At 41.3% G+C, this 15,476-nt stretch overlaps 1 protein-coding gene across 1 annotated transcript in view; it reads right to left on the bottom strand.

The window, feature by feature from the left end:
• The window catches only part of LOC144680673 (CUB and sushi domain-containing protein 1-like), a 2,611,816-nt gene that overhangs the window by 520,580 nt on the left and 2,075,760 nt on the right, over positions 1-15,476 (bottom strand). Inside the window, exons 24-25 of the mRNA XM_078541910.1 lie at positions 9,103-9,294; positions 6,619-6,745 (exon numbers count right to left, since the gene is read on the bottom strand). Of these exons, the coding sequence (XP_078398036.1) occupies positions 6,619-6,745; positions 9,103-9,294 (319 nt within the window). The remainder of the gene's footprint in view (positions 1-6,618; positions 6,746-9,102; positions 9,295-15,476) is intronic.

Raw genomic sequence — 15,476 nt, 5'->3', positions numbered from 1 at the left:
AATTTATATCTTCTTTTGATGACACTCTCTGCCAATTATTTTAGTTTTGCCCCCAGTATAATTATCCTGATTTATTGGCTTCCCAATGGGCATTTTCAGAGCTAACATAATTGAAATAAATGGAGGAATGCAAGGCAAATCAAACTACACAAGAGGTGATTTGCACTCAATACTTGTACCTATATGTCTCAGGGGAAAATACCTCACTTTGAAAGATGATTAAGTGAGGCAGAGACTTCTATTCTCAGGAAAAGTAGAGATAACAGGCCTGATAGTATTACTAAGATATGTGACTGTCTGCCTAACATCATGAAGAATGGCTCCTGGAAAACACCTCCATCAAATGTCATGTTTTCAGTTGGACTACACAAAGGAAAACATGTCAGGTTGCCCTAACCAAAATGCTACCAACCATAGCTGCAGACACTGTTGCACTCCCCTGGTGACGATCTGGGCAAGTCTTGTTTGTGTCCAGGCCAGCAAAAGCCAGATGCACTGCTGGACCATCTGCTTTTCAATCATGTGTAGCAAGCAAAGCTAATAACAAGATTAGACAGTTGCAGCCTCCAAACTGCCTCTACTTCTTTGAAGGTATTCTGATTTATTTGGATGGTTCCATGATTAGCAAAGAGAAACTTCTTATAATCCCCTCAAAGACCAGTGCCACCACTTTCATGATCATCAAAAATGGGGTCAGGTACTGGGCCACACAATTACTTGGCTACATTTCGGATTTCCTTCCTTTTCATTTTTACCTGTTAAACTGTTTTTGTCTCCTCTTTAGCTTTTGAAAAGTCCATGGATCACAATACTTTTAAAGACTTCCTAAGAATTGTTGAGTGAGTTTTTATCACTGTTTTGCTACTTCTCCTTAATTATTCCTTATCTTTAAATTTCACCATTGTCTTCTCCTTCCTCTTATATCCATCTAAATTTGCACATATTAATGAGGTAACCTTTGATAATCAGTTAAAGCAACAGTCTTGTAATTGAGTCTGTTGTAAAATCTGTTTCTAATCATTCTTGTCATCACTCTAATCATGCCTAAACTGAGTAACTCAGTTCAAGTAACTTCTATTCCAAAAAAATCATCTGGCCCTCTCAAATATTAAACACCAAAACTTCTATTTCAAAACAAAATTAACTTTCCAGCTTTGAGAATTGAAATGATTGCAAAAATCCTCCAGTGTTCATATATCAAAACAATTACATTCATACAAACATGTATAAATTATTTTAAATGTCATTTATTTTAAAGACTGCAATAGTTGCACTTTGAAAACTTTTTTTTCTATTTTTACTTGATTCATTCAGAAATAATATCAACAGATAGGAAAGTGCAGCCAAATGGAGGGAAGATGTGGGGGCGTTAAAAGGGCACACATTTGGCTTTTAAATCAATATGTAGGTTTGATTCAACTGCAATTGTAACATGGATATAGATTTTTTGATGTTTATACCACTTGTAGGCCATGATCTTGGCAGCCACAATACATGGGAAGAGCAGGAGAAATTGTTAGCACCGTAGCCTCTTCCACCATTGATCTGCTAATAAATTGAAGAAGCAACTGTGAAGCACAATAGTTCAGGCCATGAAAGGGTCCAACTGTCCAATTTGGCAGTATGGGCAAACTCCTAGACGCAATAAAAGAATGAAGACTACTTCCGGGAGTGACCAGCAATGCTGAACCCAAGGTAATATCCATGGCCGACCTGATATTTGTAGTAATGCCAGTACATTCCTAGCATCTAGTATTGTTAAAGAAGGAGAGCTTGTTGTAAATTTTAAACTTTAATCACCCGCTTGCAAACGATTTGTGATTTAAAAATGTTTGGACTTTCCTTTAGCTGCCCCAGAGGCAGTCAGCCACAATCTAGTGCTGCGGGTGTGGTTGAGGGCTGCAGCAATAATGTTATTCCCCCGCTCCAACAAAAAAAAATGAGATGCCTAACCACCACCAGAAATACTTCCATGCGTCTGCTTCGAAAACAGTCATAACCTTGACCCTGGATAATTGGTCAGGGCCAGGACAGAGTGAGATATGGAGCTACTAAGTTCACACCACTTCTGTTGTGGCTCCATTCACACCATGCTGGCTTTTTACCTCTTGGAATTGCATTCAAATCCAGTTTAATCACTGGAAAGTCCTTTTATTTTCATTATTTCAAGTTCCAGATTAGGTGACTTTACTTTCAACGATTCTCTCTTCTACTATGTAGGCACTGACTCATCCTGGTGTAAGGTACCGATTCGTCTCCAGTTCCTCACTCAAGTGAGCATCGTTATGCAACTCCACTATGGATGCATTGCAACCAAGTGCAATCATTTAATTAAAAACAAAAAACTGCGGATGCTGGAAATCCAAAACAAAAACAAAATTACCTGGAAAAACTCAGCAGGTCTGGCAACATCGGTGGAGAAGAAAAGAGTTGACGTTTCGAGTCCTCATGACCCTTCAACAGAACTGAGTAATATTAGGAGAGGGGTGAAATATAAGCTGGTTTAAGGTGGGGTGGGGGCGGGGGTGGGGAAGCAGGTGCAAGAGCAGTTATGGACTGATCCTAAGGACACATTCTTTAAACCCACCTGCATGCAACATGGAATTGGGTGAAGAACAGTTTCTTAGGAAGCTTAAGATATAGTAAGATGGTCATGATCAAACTGCACAATTTCCAACATGGAAGCCTCCAAACATCCATAATCTAGATGGTGCTGCTAGTGGTCATCAATGTCACTGTTTCAATTTTTATGTTTCTGGCTTTTTTTTTCCGTTAATGCTGGGGTCATTTGCAGTGTCGCCTCTCTCACATTCCACAGGTACTACAGATGCATCAACGAGATAGCTATTTTTTTTTAATAGATGGCCAACAACTTCCCAATATTTGCTACTGAACAGCATGAACGTCAGAGTGCAGCAGAATTCCATCTTCTGACTATCCAAAAGTACAAGAGAGGTGTATTGCACCCATGTAGCCAACTGGGCTCCCGCACAATAATGATTGACCTATATGGATAGACACCATTCAATGTCCTGCTGATGTGGGACCTCAAGAAAAAAATTATGCATTAATTTTGTTCTAATGGTCCATATCGGCCTTATCAGAAGGAGAAGATCTGGAAGATGAAGGCCCCTCTTCAGCCCCATAATGACACCATTCTGCAGCCAAAGAGAGGACATTCAGTTTACAACTGACATCTTGAAGCCACACTTCAAATGCCTGGGCAGATCAAGAGCCACATGATCGGACACCCTTCCCACGCACCAACCACCACCCACCCCGCCCAACCCATAGACTCCAGGGTCATTGTCATGTCCCCCATGCTCCACACATTTGCACAAAAGGCTCAAATATAGAGGAAAATAAGAGAATATGGAATGTATGCCAGCATAGCAAGAAAGCAACAAAAATGGGAAGAAAGCTCCTAAGCCATGAATGCAGCTTGTAAAGCTAGTGCATTAGTCATTAATAAGAGATGCATTTAACTCAGACCCTGAGCTGTTTACTTCAATAATCCTCCTATCAACATGTACTGAGGATTTGACTCCAAGCTCCTTCAGAAACACTTCCTCCATTACCATCAATGCTCACCTTTACTGTTATGCACATTTATGAAGGCATTCTCAGCACAAATCAGTGCAGAACATATTTTGAATAAATTGAATAATGTATGATGGCCTCACTGTGATTTAGCATGGTGCTTTCCATTTGTACAGATATGAGTGTGATGTTTGAACATCAACCACAAACTTCTTCTAACGCTACACCCCAGTAGTAGTAGTATGCCTGCTGGCTAACTACAGGATTTTGCCGACAGCCTGCTGGGATTCTGGTGACCTCTGTCATCCATGCAATGTGCGGGCTCTGCATGTAAGGCAGTCACATCTGGACTACAGTGGCTGACTGCTGCTTTTATTCAATCTCTAGGTGCTTCAGGGAGAGGGGAAAAACAGGAGAGTGTAAAGTGCCAGTCCTTTAAATTGTGTGCCTCCGAACCTAATTGCTCACATGATAGTTTGTAGTGTCTGCCATTTAAAACTGGCTTTTCTCACTCATCCAATTTTATAGCAGATTTGCTGAAAGAACATCTGGCTTAATTTTACCCCTCAAAGCTATCTGAAGTGCTTAAAACTGCAGTTCACAGCTATTTAAGAGGATTAGTGTTTGATAGTGTTTCATTGTTGTATGGGAAATAAGGCCCACATATTCACCACATAAACTGAAAATGGCACAATTATGAAGAACAACAAAAAAGTCTTCTTACTCCACAAATTTGTGAGACACATTATTTAACTGCAAACAGTGGACTAACAGTAACTTCAAGGCTGTTCTCAAACGTTTTCTGTTGCACAAGACAGTTGGCATGGTGAATTGAAAGTTAATTAAATTAATTAAATTAGTTAATAAAATAATAACTCAAGCGATGTGGATGCAAATAACTGATGTCACTAATATGAAAGGCCAAAATAATTCACTGGTGATCAGTATCCATGGGCTAATAATTTGGAAGTTGGAAAATTGACCAACAAAGTAGAGCATTTAACATAGCTCTGTTTACAACTTCTACTTAACTGGACATTTATTATTGCCACAATGCTGCATCCAAAGCATTCTTTTCCATGAACCTTCAATTGTGTCATATTCCAGTATTTTATGAACTTTCAGTCAACACTTTATATTTTTAAAAACTGAGCAGAATGCTGCAAAGATGGTTGCCCGAGGATCACCTGATTTCTTTTGTATATTGAAACCATTGCCCTGTCTCAAAAGGGAACACAAGGAACTTTTCAGATTGATGTTGTATCAATACCTTTCCTGAGCGTAATTCAAGAGGGTAATTTCAAATTGAATGGGTCACACAAACACAAAGACACTGACTGTCTCAAATTCTTAAGGTGTCAAACGACAACACAGGATGTCTAATCAACGCACCACCGTGTTTTGGAAAAAGGACTTTGAACTTGTACAACTCACGTGGTGAGCCATTTTGTTGTCTACTTTAGAAATTCAACAAGAAGCTCCTTGCAGACAGAACTTCACTGAAAGCCATCGAACCAGCTGCAAGTCATCCAAGTAGCCGAGGTAATAAACAGCAATGCCATTAAAGTGGGAATAGGACACCCCTTAACCTGATCCAAAATCGAGTTCACCTGAGAACCATAAGACCATAAGATATACGAGTAGAAGTAGGCCATTCAGCCCATTGAGTCTACTCCGCCATTCAATGAGATCATGGCTGATCTGATAATACTCAACTCCACTTTCCTGCCTTTTCCCCATAACCCTTGATTCCCTTACTGATTAAAAATCTGTCTTTCTCAGCCTTGAATATACTTAATGACCGAGCCTCTAGAGCCCTCTGCGGTAGAGAATTCCACAGGTTAACTATGCTCAGAGAGAAGAAATTGCTCCTAATCTCTGTCTTAAATGGGCTACCCGTTACCCTGATTTTATGCCCTCTGGTACTAGACTCTCCCACAAGGTAAACAACCTCTCAGCATCTATCTTGTCCAAACCTCTAAGAAACTTATATATTTAACAGGAAGCATTGAAGCATACTGAGAATCTCGTACTTTATAACACCTTCACTTCAACTAAAGCATCAACTCATCTAAGAAACTGCAGCCCTGACACAAAAGAGACTGATGTAATCATAAATTGTCATTGTATTATTTTACCTTCATCGGTATCTAATTGTGTGTGTGAGGCAAATGAGTGAAGTGTTGCATTTTAAATTTCAGGGCAAATGTGTCATAATAAATAACCCCCTTTATTTTAAAACTCACAAAAAGCTTTCTGCTGGAATCATTTAACTGAGATAATCACACTGAGGGTGAGAAAACACATACCCCTTACATAGAAATATATTGATTATGGGCAGTAACAAGGAAAATATAAATTCTGTCCATGACAATTGTACAACACTGTTTAGTGGCGCTATCTTTAGCACATATCTTTTGACCAATCTACCACTCCCCTCCTTCTCAGCCTGTTTACATTACATGTATTTCCCTCACTCTGTCTCTGTCACAGACAGGCTTTGTCTGCCTCTTATCATACGCCAAAGTATAAGCAAGTTCTCCTTGGGGTTCTGTTCAATATTTATCCTTCATTCAACATCACAAAAAAGGATTATCTTGTCATTATCACATTGCTGTTTGTGAGAGCAAAGCACACAAATTGGTCACTGTCTCTTCTATACTACAACAGTGCCCACATTTCAAAGGCACTGCATTGGCTGTAATGAGCTTTGGGACATCCTGAAGTCAGGCAAGGTGTTCACGAAAGGCACTATATCAATGTAAGTCTTTATTTTTTCTTGTCTTAGTCTACTTTATTGTTGCAATTACTTAACTGCCTACTTGTTACTTGCCCTCCTACCCAACCCTGCCTTGTCTGTCTGTATGCAAATAGTGTCTCACTTCAACATCAACTAGAAGCCAACAGATTGATATTTATTAAACCAGCACATTGACATTTACGCTTGTAACGTTGATGCTTCGTTATGTAATTTTTTCAAAATTTGCAGGGGAATAATGTAATCATTTTATGAATAAGATGGTGTTTCTGCTCCCATATAGAGCAGATTGAACCCAATGCAGAAGGAGGAGGGCATACCTGACTGTTTTTCCTGGATCAGCTGCTATAATCCAAGTACAGTGGACATTGTGATCATATGGTGCTGGGTAGCCAGGGGAGAGAATTCTCCCAGCAGTAGCGCTTTTAAAGTGGCCTCCACACTCAGCTGAAAAATTAACACACATAAAAAAATACAGCAATTACATTCTTTGCTGTGAGAGGCAATTAAAAATGCACATCACACTTGAAGTTATCCTTGGGGTTCTGATCAATATTTATCCTTCATTCAACATCACAAAAAATGATTATCTTGTCATTATCACATTGCTGTTTGTGAGAGCAAAGCACACAAACAGCAAACACAGGGACTGTCAATTAGCATATCAAACAAAAACAACATTTATTTATATAGATAAAAGCAAAAAACCGCAGATGCTGGAAATCCAAAACAAAAATAAAAATAAAAATACCTGGAAAAACTCAGCAGGTCTGGCAGCATCTGCGGAGAGGAGCACAGTTAACGTTTCGAGTCTGTATGACTCTTCAACAGAAAGTTCTGTTGAAGAGTCATATGGACTCGAAACGTTAACTGTGTTCCTCTCCGCAGATGCTGCCAGACCTGCTGAGTTGTCCCAGGTATTTTTATTTTTATTTTTGTTTTATATATTTATATAGCACTTTTTATGTAACAAAACATCCCAAGGTGCTTCACAGGAGCGAAATTAGACACCGAGCCACATTCAGTGACATTCGGTCAGATGGCCAAAGGTTTGGTTAAAGAAGTAGGTTTTAAGGAGCGTATTAAAGGAAGCCCTTTCCCCACCTTTTGCCACGTTTTGCCCTTCCATCCAGCAGGAGTATGTACATTTAGTTGACACTAGTGCCCTTGTTTATCCTTTCTTCAAATAAATTTCTATTTTAATACAGTTAGCATGGCAGAATAAAGGGATTTCTTCTTGCAGGTGCGTGCAGTTGCAAGTTATTTTTTATGCCTAATTAGCATGAGTTTCAGGCAGGTTCTGGCTACCACTGCAGCCATCCAAGTGACTATATGGGCGGTTGGTATGCATGTACAATGTGCTCAAGAGGAAAGGCGTGGATTTTTAAATTAAGGTTGTCAAGTTGAGGGAATGGTTGGGGGCTTGAGTTCAGGCACCATCCAGCTGGCCATTCCCATTGCTTGGGATGGGAAAAAAACACAAAGGCCTCTTTGAACAGCCAAATTAAGCAGCAGTTGTACAAGGGTACCAGTGGTGTATGATGCACGGTTAATAGATCATAGTTATTCTAACAACGTCTCACTGCAGGTCACACTGACACAAAAGTGAAAAAGAAGATCTGTTCCCTGAATGACTGACTTTTAATATTAAGAGAGTGAAGACGGAGTACCCATTTTCTCTCAACATTAAAATAGATCCCCAGACAAAGAAGTTATCATGGAAAAAAAGAGAAGCTTATGCACTTTTTAGTGTTTCTCTTAAAGATTTGCATTCACCCAAACCTAGAAATCATTGTGTCAATGTGAAACTGGGTGTTTCACCACAGCTTAGCTGCTTGTCTTTACAGTTTACGAATGTTCCATTTCTGCAGAACCCAAATTGTTTTCATTAGAATTATGAAGACTGAGGGGAGCAAATGCTGAGAAATGCAAATAATATTGCTGCAAGAGTGTTGAATAGCAAGTAAAATAGATAAAATATAGCTTCAAAACTATGATTAACAAGATGTTCACCTATTTAAAATAAAGGAACTTGTCCCTGTGTTAAACTGGGATGGGTCATGCATAGGGGTAGATTTTTCTGCCCCTGCAGGAGGTGGAGAGCTTGGAAAATAAAGCAGGTGGCCTTCCTCATCGCCTTCCTGTTTCCCATAATACAGTGGCATGCCTGACTGCCGTTGCACCTACTGAGGGCTTTGAATGGCCAATTAAGGCCATTAAAGGTCCTTATTCCACCTCCGCCGCTATTTTACAAACGGCAGGGGAAGGTGAAAGCAAGGTGGGTAACCCAGGCAGCTTTCACTGCGTGGGTTGCTGTCCCTTGTGCCCATTGGAGACAACATTCCCGCCACTCACCCAAGATTGTACCCCTCTTTAACCATCCCCCATGACCTCTCAAACATGGCCCTCCATGCCGCTCACCCACCTTCGCTGGGGTCTCCCAGCCAGGCCTGTCCAAATTCCCAGACTTAGCTTCAAGTCCAGGCCCCATCACTTCTTTTTCAGGGACTGCCTGTAGTCCCAGCAGTGGTGCCTGCTCAATCATGGCACTGCTAGGACTAGAGAGCTGCCAGCCAATCTGATTGGCCGGCAATTCTCTAGGGTGGGATTTCCAGATTGGAAGTCCCACTCTGAAACAATTAAGGCTGCTCCCGGATCATTGCGAGGCAACTGGGTTTTGGGTGGGTACGTGGACTGATGACCAACTTTTCAGTTGGGGACACTGGGAATATGGCACCCCATAAAATCAAGCCCATAATATCTGCAACTGAAATTTCTGAGCTTAGATTTTTCAGTGATTTTACCTATACACGATGGCAAAGGGTTGTCCCATACTCTGCGATCTCCACTCAGACAGGTCAATGTACTGCTTCCATGCAGTGTATATCCTGGGTTGCAACTGTACAAGATAACGGTGTCAGCGAAGTGCCCTCCATCTCGCAATTTGTAGCCGTAATTAGGAATTCCTGGATCCTCACACATCATCAGATCGAAGCCTGAAAACAAGAAATTTATGTGTTAAAATACTTTCTATTGTACGATACACAGACATGGAACAACTACAGAAGGACCTCAACACAACTGATTCAGTCCCACTTCCAACTATAAAACCTTGTTTCAAAAACAGAAAAAGCTGGAAAAACTCAGCAGGTCTAGCAGTATCTGTGGAGGGGGAAACAACATTTCGAGTCCATATGGCCCTTCTTCAGAGCTGAAGAGAAGTGGAAATATGATGAAATTTATACTGTTTAAGGGGGAGAGGCAGGTGGAGCTGGATAGAAGACCAGGGATAGGTGGGGACAATGGAGGGATTGACAAAGATGTCATGAATAAGAGGACAAAGGAGGTGTTAATGGTAGTGGTGAGTGCTAAAAAAAGGTGCTAATAGTGGCATAAAGTTAAGAAAGCAGAATGTGATTATAGCAGAACAAGGGTAGCATTGTGTGAAAGAACAATACGAAAGAAAACCCCATTTTCTTATCCTGCAGTACTCTCTTATGTCTGATATGATTTTTAGTTGTAATGCCTTATGACCTGTGACATTTATCACTGTGTCATCACCAGAAGTAAGCCATCTAGCTGATAGCACTATTTCATTATTCACAATTTTCAACTGGCACAACATCATTCATGTTCAGAGTGCATTACTTGGCACTTAATTCACAGGTAATTGAAATACTAAACACATTGATAATTACATTGCTTAGGATCATTAAGCGTGTCAAGGAGCACAGTAACCATGGAGAACATTTCATACATATGTACATACTTACACAAGGCATGTTATTTCTGTACAACACACTATAAACTCTTAAATTCTGTACCTTTACAATATAAGACACATGGGGGCTAACCTTCAACATCAGCAGATGATCAAAAAACTGGTGCTTCTGGGTCAACTGACTGTTATACACTCTGCCAGATTTTCAATAGAAAGCAAGATCAGATGAGGTACATAATGCACGACAAAGCCAACAACATTGGTTTTCCATCCCAGCTAACGTTGAAAGCGCCCCAACTCCCATGGAAATTGTCATTGTAAAGATGGTCAAGAGGTATATTTGAGAGGCATGTGGGAAACTTACTGTTAAGCGAAGCTCTTGATTTTAACAGAGCAGTGAGCGTTTTGCTATGAATTGTCCAAAACAATACATAGTCAGATAGATTTTAACTTTGGATTCCAGATCAGCAATGAGGGGCAGGGAATTGAAATGAAAAACGTGAGAAGCCCAAATTACTTTTATGGCATATTTTGGATGGCCAGCGCTGAATGTTAAAGACTATTTAAGACCGAAGGCTCCATTTGTTTAATTAACTCTTAGAATGTTGCTGCTGAGACCCATTACCAGTGCTGTGGGGTGCTGATGCAGCTATATATTTCAGAGATTGACGTCATATCAAGCCTCAGCGTTTAGTCTTTCAGCAAATGTCTTTTGAACTTTCTCTCTTCTCAAATGACCCAGCTTTGTTCAGCAGAAACAGGCAAGTAAAGAGTATTTTTGCAGTTGTTGTTAGCATTCATCCCTGCATCACAGTGCATGAGTCCAAACTTAAGAATGAATTCGAGAGATTTATCTCCCTGGAACTGACAGCAATCTAAGGGTTAATACTCAAATAAAGCTTTAGGCACCTGTTACATGTTGCCAGTAACTAAGTTAAGTGATAAATTGCTCTCTAATCCAGAAGTGCAGTAACTCAAAGAATTAGGTATGAGCTTTTCATCAGAAGTACTCTTTGGGGAAAAAAAATGGTTGTGGCACATTTTAAACACACAACCATTCATTACTTGTGAGTGAGTGTCTGAAGCTGGAGGCCCGAGCCCAGCATAAAATTCAACCTCAGGACTCATTTATATTCGTTGGATGAGCTGCCAACACCTTTTTGAGCCTCCACAGGCAGACCCACGTTAATTACCTTGCTGGGTGCTATGGGGCCAATTGCAAGTACTGTGGGGGTGTACGCCAACTGCCTGTGGCACCGCTGCAACATTTTTCTTTTTAAGATGTCTATTTGTTTTGAAAAATTGGCCTGGATTTCATCGTCAGCAGTAAAGTGATGATACTCACCATGGACCTCGAAGAGAGCTGCCTGCAAAGATCTAGTGATCTCTGACACATGGGCTCCCCATTACCTGATGTCAAGTGGAATCTGGCACCAAATTAAGGGGATTACCTGGCATCCGGCAACTGCAGAATAAGCAGCCAATCACATTAAAGAATTTTCACAAACAACAAACCAAGTAGCAAAAACCATTTAATTGCTCACTTTTAATAAAAATGTTGGCGAAAGTACAATTAATGATGGGGACACACAATGGGGTTAAAGTAGAAAATGAAATATTAACACTTTTTTAAAAGAAAATATTTTAAATATGTGATTTGTTTTAATCATAATGGAAAAAATTGACATTCCATAAATATATTAGGTTTATAGGACCAGTGAGGCTGTTCAGCTGTAATTATGAACTTGGTGCACTGTTAAAAACCCAGTTACACGTCATTCAATAAAGTGTAACCTTTTTCAAGGTTTTTCAGAGTGAGGCAAATAGGATAAAGGGACAAGCTTTCATCAGATTAGTGATTTCCAATTGATTGAATTTTGGCTGTTGGTTGGGGGGGGGGGGGGTGGTCAGGGGGCCATCAGTGGGCAGGGGGCTTCAGCAGTGCACCCTCAAGAAGCTTAGGACCACTGACAGCAACTTCTGGATTGCACAGAGTACAGATGTTTCTATCAGTTTCAAAGGGGTAATGACAGTGAAAGCTGACATTGCCACCATTGTCTTCATTACCTTTTATTGCCAACCGTTGAAGTATCATGAAGACAGCAGGTCTGTTCCAGTCTTCACAATCCAATCTCTGCCTGGTGCCTGAAACAGATGTTTGGCCTTCGCATTTACATATCTAGGGTGCTTGACACCCAGGTAAGGCAACTGCAGAACTGCCTGAAAAATGGCTCAGCCTAATATCAGCTCTGAAGTCTTTTGGGTGTCCTTGGAGTGCAGAAAGTTCTTTCCAAAATTGGTCCTTCTTGGATCTATTTTATGGTTCTAACATCAATGCAATGAGGTCCCAATTTCAAGCCTTTTCTTTTAATCCGCAGAGACTATCTCTGCCCTTTAAGATCTAAGCACCCTTCAGCATTTAAATGATAAGCAGAGACCTTTGAGTCTAAGCTCAGGGGCAGAATTTTCTCCCCTTTGGGCGGGCGGTTTGGGAGTGGGAGCGGGCGAGCGCATAGCCGAATGCCACCCGCAATCGGCTGTGCACCGCCATTTTGCATGAGCAGGCCAATTAAGGCCCACCCAGCATGACGTGCACCCAGAAGCGCTTAGCGCTACCTCTGCAGGTGGGAGGGGAGGAGGGAGAGTCGGGGCCTGCGCTCTTTTGGCGCAGAAATCTCCCTGAAGCACGGAGCTGCCTCAGGGAGTTTAATTTAATTGTGAAAAACTGAAAAAAAGATTTAAAAGAATTATTTGGACATGTCCCCTCATGTGACAGTGTCACATGCGCTGGGACATATTTATGAATTTTTAAAGAAAGTTTTATTCAAGTTATAAAACCTTCATGAAACCTCATCCCGCCCATGGATGAGGTTCCATGAAAAATGCAAAGGCCACCTGATCTCTTCATCTGCCCGACAACCTTAAGGTTGGATGGGCAGCCCTGTTAATTATTTCAATTGCTATTTAAATGGCCTTAATAGGCCTTTGACAGTTTGAAGGGCACACAGCCGACTCCGGCGTGCGGCTACCGAACTGAAGATTGGAATGACGCGCAGTGACATCAGGACGCATGCCCAATGTCACTGCGTGTCATTTTATGTGTCGGCAAGCAGACCCTGCCCCCGCTCACCAGCCAGAAGATTCAGGCCCAGAAGCATAATACAGATATATTAGAAATGGGGAACATGCATTACTTTAGAATTGGCATATTTTAAAAGGGTGTTTTGCAATTAAAGTATTTAAACGGGCTCTGAAGAGGGAAAATTCACTTCAGATGGAAGAGAGCTTCTGGAGGTGGGCCAATACTGGCTCCAGCTGAACACTTTGGTTAGTTCAAGACGACTTTGGACAGAAGGGAACTTTTCAAAGTGATCCATGCTGGCTTCGGCTTAACACTTTGGCTAGCTGAAGGAGGCTGAAGAAAACAGAAAAAACTGTCTTCCAGCCATGGAGGTCAGCTTCATCCAGCCCCTTGTCCAATCCATGGCCAGTAAACTGTTCTCAGGAGACTGCCACCGTCAGTCATGGAAATTAGCAAACCCTGGTTTCCCCCATCCATTTGTAAACCCTTCTTACCTTTTACAAATTATATATCTTTTCTGCTTATTTAGCTTATGTATCATACCTAAAATGCTGCTTCTTAGTAAATTGCTTTAAAATCACCTATGACTTCCACCCCCTTTTTGGGTAACCTGTGACTCCTGGACCAAAATCTGACCGATGTCCAACAGCAAGAAAAGTAATGGCTAGGAATTCCCTTAGAGAAGCTCCTGTTCACTTGTTTTAACAATGCTGAAATCATGGCATTAATCATATTTACAAGCATAGATGGGGGCTTTGCCACACTCCCGACAATCAAGAAGGAGCACCCGAGAGGAAACTCCTAGGGCCGGATTTTCCATCCCCAATATTGGAATGGAACAAAAGTAGGACAGCAAAAAATATGGAAACAGCTGTTCTGCTGCCATTGTTCCAGAGCCTGTTGGCTTTCTCAAGGATGAGGGGTTGGGGTGGGTGTTGGGGTGGGGGAAGGAGAGGGGACAGTGGACAGGGAAGTAAGATTCCCTGCCTCATTAAGTGACCATCCTGAGGTCATTATGAAGCTCATTAAGAACTTTCCTTCTGACTTCTCGAGATTTTCATGGGGGTGACAGCCATGAGGAGCTTTCTGAAACGGACCAACCCCAACCTGGCGGGAACAAGGGTAGCAGTCCTGAAACAGTTTTATTTGATGGAAAAAAAGCATGCAAGTTTGGATAAAAACAACTACTAAGCAGCAATGAAATTTCACTAACCAACCCTACTCTATTCCAGGTACCAGCTCTCCATTCACCCTGGCTGCTTTGAAGATGAAGCTCCTCTCTTTTTTTTAATGCCACACACAGATGGCAGCCACAGAAATGGCTGCCAGTTTGGGCCAAAATGTGGTCCACTTCCATGGTGTCCCACCTCCATTCCCACATCCCTGACCATTAATGGGATGGAAGATGTGTCCCTAGGGTTCATTGAGATCCCTATGCACTTGTGAAGAGAGTCAAACAATGCTGCACATTACTAAGGAGTGTCCCGACTAAGTGGCAGACCTTAAACTCAGCAAATGAGGTGGCTATTGCAAGGCTTCGAGGATTTGCATTCACTAAATAATAGTTAAGACCCTGATCTCAGGAAATTCTCACCTCCTGGCAAGCTTGAGCCGGAAGCAAGAATGTGGGCTAGGATCAGTGCTGCCTCCCGCTTCCCGCCTCAAATGGGAAAATCTGGCCCTAGAAATATGCAGAAATGTCTGAGAAATTAGAGACTGTACACACATAGGTATATTATAGCTAAGAGATTCATCCACAATCTTAATGATGTGTGTTAACTTGCTTTCAGCCTCCTTTCTAAAATTGTACTGTTAAATCCAAAGGAGATCTTCAACTTGTGTGACACACTTGTACTTGTGGCATATAGTGACCAAACCCCCTTCCACTCGGGTTGGAGTATGTGGTAAGACACATAACAACAACTGTGCTTATGACCTTCCCAGTGGTATTCTCCAGATATGCGCATGGTTGGAAAGGACATTGTCCAGTGGCATACACTTTCTATGCAATGTATTTATGATGACATATTCCATGGGGAAGATGGTCTTACTTGCCCTGTGCATAGGTATTGGAAAAATCCAACAGAACAGTCTTGCTAATTGAAATTTACTGTGTGTGACAGGCTGAATGAGCTTCTTTTGTTAGAGAGAAAGAGAGAGGGAAAACAAGCATATATGCACGTGTACGTGATGAAGCTCTGTGAAGAAAATGTTGGTATTGGCCACCTTTGTGATCATGTACCCACAGGGATTCTGCTCATTTTTTTATTTTCAAAGAATTGAGTCAAGTGGCTATGGCATCCCCTGGATTCAGATATGTATCACACAATCATGCAAGTAAGTGCTAATGCGTGTCTCTCAAGAGACTGATTTCT

The sequence above is a fragment of the Cetorhinus maximus genome, chromosome 5 (genome assembly GCF_964194155.1).
Source record: "Cetorhinus maximus chromosome 5, sCetMax3.hap1.1, whole genome shotgun sequence".
Lineage (NCBI taxonomy): Eukaryota > Metazoa > Chordata > Chondrichthyes > Lamniformes > Cetorhinidae > Cetorhinus > Cetorhinus maximus.
Note: the sequence above shows the minus strand (reverse complement) of the source record. Positions and strands in the feature narration are given on the sequence as shown.